Source organism: Osmerus mordax, chromosome 21 (genome assembly GCF_038355195.1).
Source record: "Osmerus mordax isolate fOsmMor3 chromosome 21, fOsmMor3.pri, whole genome shotgun sequence".
In the NCBI taxonomy this organism is placed as follows: Eukaryota; Metazoa; Chordata; class Actinopteri; order Osmeriformes; family Osmeridae; genus Osmerus; species Osmerus mordax.
The window spans coordinates 9534832-9542227 of NC_090070.1; the positions used below are offsets into that span (position 1 = coordinate 9534832).

At 48.9% G+C, this 7396-nt stretch overlaps 1 protein-coding gene across 1 annotated transcript in view; it reads left to right on the forward strand.

Annotated features, from left to right (window-relative positions):
• Nucleotides 1-63: 63 nt before the first annotated feature.
• LOC136965660 (endonuclease V-like) overlaps nt 64-7396 on the forward strand; it is a 14740-nt gene continuing 7407 nt past the window's right edge. Inside the window, 8 exon segments of the mRNA XM_067259845.1 lie at nt 64-171; nt 1791-1962; nt 2140-2274; nt 3361-3400; nt 3745-3857; nt 6704-6772; nt 7236-7274; nt 7276-7365. Of these exon segments, the coding sequence (XP_067115946.1) occupies nt 128-171; nt 1791-1962; nt 2140-2274; nt 3361-3400; nt 3745-3857; nt 6704-6772; nt 7236-7274; nt 7276-7365 (702 nt within the window). The 5' untranslated portion in view covers nt 64-127.

Genomic DNA, 7396 nt, shown 5'->3' on the forward strand with positions numbered 1-7396 from the left:
ACGCAGTTCTAAACACTGCAAGTAGTTTGGTTCCTCCCTCATCTTACGTCATCGTGTAAACACGGAAGAGATTTACTCAAGCTGACTTTCTGCGAATCCAGATTCATACAATTTCAGACATTACCTTATGGCTGTTGCCCCTGAGCAAGAATTGGAGGAAAAATGGAAGAGGTGTGTATGTTTAAAAACTGATAACAATGAAATACGCTGTGTTAGCGTGCCGCGCTAGAGAAAACAAATGTCACTGGAACCGAAAAGGAAGTGGATCAGCACGTGCAGCTCAGCTGTCATTAAGGCAGTAGGGACCAGAGCATGACGTGTTTTCTGACATTAAATAACTGGGAGAGAAATGATCATCCAGTTAAAAATTTAACTGTTAAAGTCAACAGGATGACATGCATTAAAGGTATTAAAGACGTTCAGACGGCGACATGATAATCCTCACAAGGTGGCAGTCGCGTTCCACGGTTGTAGCCAGGGTGAGACAGTAATTTATAGACCCGGATAGTTTCGGCCCACGTCAACGTGTTTGTAAAGCTATCGTCCAATCCCACAACAGACGTTGCCACATAAACTACAATTTACTACAAACTCGACATTGATTGCTTTATTTTTTCGCACTACTGCCATATGTTTACAATATTTCTAAGTACTGTATAGCCTATTATATTACTATGTATTTACTAGTTCTACAATGTGCCTTGCTGTGTTTGTATGTGTTTATTTTATGCCGTGCATGTTCCTATCTGTCCCCCAAGACTTCTCTGCACCATTTTTTGGTGAAGCTGCAGCCCTCCACGTGCCTGCTCACTGTGCTATGAAATTCAATTAAATGTATTAGCAAACTGTTATGTTGTCACACCCTCTTGGAAATCTTGTGTGGAATCTTCAGCGCTGTACCAGAAAGGAAAAAAAAACGCGCGCACTGATGCGTTTTTGGCCTTTCCATCCATCTCCTCAGAGGAGGAACCCCTGCTCGCTGCCAGCGGTGCTGGATGCGGGCCAGCCTGCCTTCCTTCCAGCCATTGATTTGTGAACATGTCGTGAACAAGCCGCTGATAATGGTATAATTCCATATCATGTCCCTATTCCCAGTGCCATCCTCTGGGCAGATTTGTGTCTGACTGCTGAGAAATAAAAGCCAAGCTGAAGGAGGAGCTGGGGGACTGGTGCTTCAGACAGTCTCTTTTTCTTTTTTGTAACAAGCTGAGCAGCGCAGAGGCCCCTGCTTGACAACAATATTTATACCCTTTTCCCTGGCTTGTGGAATATGTATAGTGAATCAGTGTGAATGAAAGGGAGTTTTTCCACAAGAACCTTTTATATGCTTACCTATGTCGATGTGCACAAAAGGTGTTGGTCAGGGAATCGTTGACTCTTATATCACCTCCACTGTGTGTCTTGTCTCTTCTCTCCACCTCTCTCCACCTCTCTCCTCTCTCCACCTCTCTCCTCTCTCCCCCTCTCTCCACCTCTCTCCTACTCTCTCCTCTCTCCCCCTCTCTCCTACTCTCTCCTCTCTCCATCTCTCTCCACCTCACCTCTCTCCACCTCTCTCCACCTCTCTCCACCTCTCTCCTCCTCTCTACACCTCACCTCTCTCCACCTCTCTCCACCTCTCTCCTCCTCTCTACACCTCACCTCTCTCCACCTCTCTCCACCTCACCTCTCTCCACCTCTCTCCACATCTCCACCTCACCTCTCTCCAATTCTCTCCACCTCACCTCTCTCCACCTCTCTCCTCCTCTCCTTCCCTCTTCCCCTCCACCCACCCCCCTCTCGTTGGGCAGGGAGCAGGCCAGCCTGAGGCAGCAGCTGGTGGAGGAGGACACTGAGGAGTGGCAGCGGAGCCAGGACTTCTCCGGCCTGGAGAGGGTCGGGGGAGTGGACCTGTCCTTCATCAAAGGAGATGACGTCAACGCCTGCGCGCAGCTCGTGGTCCTCAGCTACCCCGGCCTGGAGGTGACTACCGAGTCAGGTGTATCTGGGTCATGTCAGGGCCGAGGACGTAGGTTTGGTTTGAGCTGGGAGGGAGGGACATGTACTCGCCGTCCAATCACACCAAGTCAGGCACATGCACTCTTTGTTGCAGCTTTTAATGCTTGTCTCTCCTTTTTATATCTCCCCCTCCCACCCTAGCTGCTGTACGAGGACAGTCAGATGGTGACCCTGAGCGCCCCCTACATCGCTGGCTTCCTGGCCTTCCGGGAGACCCCCTGTCTCTTGGAGGTCCTGCTGCGTCTGGAGGCCTCCCAGCCCAGCCTGCTACCTCAGGTCAGGGCCTGGCCGTCTGGTCCACACAGGCAATTTACTAGCATATGTGGACCCCCCCACACACACACACACACTGTGACACACTCACACACCCACACTCACACAGACACACTAGACCATGTGGCGACCTATTTGCACATATTGCACATGCATATCTATTTAGTATATTATTAGACTATTACTATGTACTATATTTAGACATTCTTACACTGAACATCATGGATCCCGGCTGCAAGGGCAGGATTTATTTTATTGAGGTAGTCACGCAAATTTGCACAGATGTTTCGGACGTGTATCTTACGAAAACCGCGGAAGCCAAGAAATTCCGCATTTCGTTTTGAACTAGCAAGTTAGTTGGGGAAAGTGTAGCCTCTTTGTGAGCTTGGCACCCATAGATTAAACTTCACTGTAATAAATCCATGTTTTAATGTGTCTCAACTCTCCTCTATCTCCTCTCCCACTCTCCTGGTTAGTCATGGCCCGCACACATCACTCACTCCCACTCTGCTTTCTCATCCCGGCCTCCTTCCTTTCACATGCATTTACATAAGTACACACATGGTGATGTACGTGCATGTACACATATACATATACTCTCTCAGGACAGGATTGCACACACACACACACGCATTTCTGCAGCGTGCACTCTTCTCTAACGCGCACATTATGCATACTTCTCGAGCAAACACACACACACACCCAAACACATGCATACAGATATTCACACACCACACACACATACTTCATGGATTTATCACTGACATTTACCCGTGGACAGACCGGTCGGCTCAGCTTTATAGTCTGCTTCTTAAGCGATCGCCCTCATGACTTATGATTCACTGCAGAAATATGCCTGTAGAATCACCTTTAGCTGCAAGAAATCAGCGAGCGCGCGGGGTCGGCCAAGTCAGAATGTCAATATTCTTAAACTCCCACCTTTCAAACTGGGACGGAACTTTCTGTCGGTTTGCCAAGCTGCTTGGCTGGAGAAAACTAGAGCCCCAATATAGGTCTCCATCACAGCCGAGTGCAGGGTTTCTAACATAGCCAGTCTCTCCCCTGTCCCCCCTGTCCCCCCCCCTGCAGGTGGTCCTGGTGGATGGGAACGGCCTATTCCACCAAAGAGGTAATGAATGAATGAATGATTGAATGAATGATTGAATGAATGATTGAATGAATGAAGGTGAGTGTGACGACTTACTGAAGCAGCATCTTCTACCTCATACATAAACGGTTGTCTTCACACTTGTTTGGGTCCAGCACCTCATTTACATCCCTGTCATCCTTCCTGTATATTGGATTGTTGTTTTCCTTTCGAAGGGAATGAGGTTTATATGAGATTCGTCCCCAGATTCGTCACAAAAGACGTTTGTCTCTTTTCTCTGTCCTGATGAAAGACATTAACCATCTGGCCAGCTGGGACACGCGTGCTGGTGCTCTAAAAGACATTTCCTTGTGTGTCCCTGGCAGAGTTTGGTCTGGCTTGTCACCTGGGGGTCCTGTCAGGGCTTCCCTGTGTGGGCGTGGCCAAAAACCTACTGCAGGTGCAGGGCGTGGCCAAGAGCGAGGAGCACGTTGCCCAGGTGAGAGTTACCATAGTTACCGTGTATGAACGTCGCTTCTTTGTGCTGCCATAAAGGACATGCTCATTTCTCTCCCTTTCTTGTCTCAGCTGTCGTGTCTGTATTCAGGTGTTTCTTTGTGGTGTTTTACTGAAGGCGTCTCTGTGTAAGGTTTTGCCCTTGGCCACAGAAAACTGTGAAAGGTACTGAGAAAATAATTATATTTTGATTTTATAAGATTAGGCTTCGCTCCCAGTCATTCCCGATTTGAAATTTTGGGGCGAGATGTTGGCTAAAGAAAAAGCCAAATGAGTAAGCTTTCTGCCAGTGATGTTCGCTCCAAGCCAATGCACGGTGTCCAAGTATGAGTGATGTCTGAAGAATACAAAAATAATCACAAATCTGTTTGTGTAGTGACTAATCTTCTCTTATTGAGCAGAGATTTATTATAAGCATAAATTGGAGGTAATTATTATGCAAATTTAGAAAATGGGCCTTTAAGAACTTTGGTGTGATCTGCAGTTGTTGTTGTTGTTGAAAGGAAGCACAAGCACAGGAATTAATGACGTTAAGTGAACACATATCTTGCTTCCACTACAGCAGAAGGTTAAGCAGTTAACTCCTGAATGCAATTAAGGCGGTTTACAATTTACAGGGTATTAGGAAAAGCTAATATGTTGCCCTTGCCCATGTGTGTGTGTGTGTGTGTGTGTGTGAGAGTGTTCCTGCCTGTTTTCAATCTGTACCTCTCAAGAACAACTCATCCATCCATAGACAACAATTATCCGTTATTACACCTGACAACAGTGTAAGCCACACTGTTAACCATTCCCATGTTCAGTGGGGCCGTGGGGTTTAGAGACCCTGCTCTGCACTTCACAAACTCAATTACAAGGCAATAACCGCCATGCTGAAGGTTCCCCATGTGCTCATGTGTTAGCGTAAAATGCTAATTTGAGCTGTGTGTTTCCGTGGAGGGTTCCACCACAAGCGACCTCCACTTCACTTAGAAGCTTTTGTGGCCCTAAAGACCACGTTTTTTCATTTGATTCCATTGAATTGCACTGTGTCCTTGCCAGTGTTTATGGGCAAGGAAATGGATATTGTCTCTGAAATTGAATACAGTCCCACAAGCGGTTGCTGTTGCTAACCCGACTCCCAGACGATTGCGTCGGCCTGGTTAGCCTGCCTTCTCCAGCTGCAGTGTGGATTGCAGTAAATGGGCTTTCCATGCTTGATGATACCATCTCAGCCTTTCAGCTGCTTTTAGCAGGTTTATCTCGGTGTCGGGTAACTTCTGTCTACAGATACAGTCGTTCTTTTAGCATCCCTCCAATGACTTCAGATGAGAACCAGGGACACCTGTCGTATTTGATAGCATCCCTGCCTGTCCCGGGGGGATCAGAGACACGTCGTATGTGTGAATGTGTGTACATGGACCTTGCCACCTTGTTCTGCAGGTGGGTGCCATTTGGCTGTTGAGCTGTATGATTGATTGTGTGTGTGTGAGTTTTTGCCATACCAATGCGATCTACGGAACATGACCCATGTTTACATTCTGGCCTACCGCCAGTCTGCAACTAGATAGGGCTCCTGTATGAACTCGGTAATAGGGTAATCAGGGACATGTACCCGCCAGCAGAACCATGTATAATCTATTTATCCTTCCCTCTGACTCTCAGTTTGTATATTTGCACTTGACTATTGTCACTGTATTTTTTTGTGTGTCTCTCTTCTCCTGATCCCCCTCTCTTCCCTCCATCCCCCCTCTCTTCCCTCCATCCCCTCTCTCTTCCCTCCATCCCCCTCTCTCTTCCCTCCATCCCCTCTCTCTTCCCTCCATCCCCTCTCTCTTCCCTCCATCCTCTCTCTTCCCTCCATCCCCTCTCTCTTCCCTCCATCCCCCCTCTCTTCCCTCCATCCCCTCTCTCTTCCCTCCATCCCCTCTCTCTTCCCTCCATTCCCTCTCTCTTCCCTCCATCCCCTCTCTCTTCCCTCCATCCCCTCTCTCTTCCCTCCATCCCCTCTCTCTTCCCTCCATCCCCTCTGTCTTCCCTCCATCCCCCCTCTCTTCCCTCCATCCCCCTCTCTTCCCTCCATCCCATCTCTCTTCCTCCATCCCCCTCTCTTCCCTCCATCCCCCCTCTCTTCCCTCCATCCCTCTCTCTTCCCTCCATCCCCTCTCTCTTCCCTCCATCCCCTCTCTCTTCTCTGTTTCTGGCTCCGAGTCAAACCGCGGTGTTATTGATGGCTCGCCTGTCTGTTGTTCTGGCTCCAGGCCTACGGTAGCTACGCAGGGGCCAATCTTCAATCACACACACACACAGACACACACACACACGCACACACACACAACACACCCTGGTCTCATTGCGAACAGGGCCCTGGACTTTTAGCTGGCGCGGTGAGCAGGCCCTCCTGGTTCCGCTGTTTCTCGCCGTCCTGTAATCAGTCACGGGGCTGCGACAGGACATCCATCACCACACCTCAGCTCCCTTACCAGCCACCACCCTCTAACCCGTCCGAGTAACGTCCAGTCTGGAACTGACATTGTGGATGTCTTTGAGCAGGAGAACTAAGTTTGGGACGGCATAATTAGGAGATCAATATCCAAGAGAGAGAGAGAGAGAGCAGGAAGACAGAGCGGTGGAACAGGACATCAACAGTGGAACCTTGTGTCTGTTCTAGATGGAGAGAGGGAGGGTTGAATAGATGAGGGCGATAGAGAGAGGAGGTAGATGCATAGAGAGAGAGAGAGAGAGAGAGAGAGAGAGAGAGTGAGAGAGAGAGAGAGAGAGAGAGAGAGAGGAGACAGATGGAGAGATTGCGTGGACTGCAGTGAGACCTGTGTCGTCCTCCTCCCACAGATAGCCTTGCTACAGAGAGGAGGAGACTCCTTTCCACTGACCCGCCAGTCTGGGAAAGTGCTGGGCAAGGTACAGGATCCTCTTAACACACCTACACAGGCGTTCACAATCGCACGCTTACGGGCGCACACACACGCACGCACACACGTACAGTGAGACATACAGTGCGTTAAACACTGGTTGCAAAGATCCTCATGCATTCTGTCTCTTTTTTTCTCCCAATTACTTACTGTTTCTCTCTCTCTCTTTCTCTTTCCCTCCTCTCTCTCTTTCTCTTTCCCTCTCTCTCTCTTTCTCTTTCCCTCTCTCTCTCTTTCTCTCTCTGTCTGTCTCTTTCTCTCTCTCTCTCTCTCTCTCTCTCTCTCTCTCTCTCTCTCTCTCTCTCTCTCTCTCTCTCTCTGTCTCTCTCTCTGTCTCTTTCTCTGTCTCTCTGTCTCTATCTCTATCTCTGTCTCTCTCTCTCTCTCTGTCTCTCTGTCTATCTCTGTCTCTCTGTCTCTCTCTGTGTCTCTGTCTCTCTCTGTTTCTCCAGGCTCTGCGTAGTTCAGACAGCAGCACCAAGCCTGTCTATCGTGTCGGTCGGCCACAAGATCAGCCTGGACACGGCCGTACGCCTCACACACTCCTGCTGCCGATACCGTGTCCCTGAGCCCATTAAACAGGTAGGACCCACACACAACACACTGACACTTG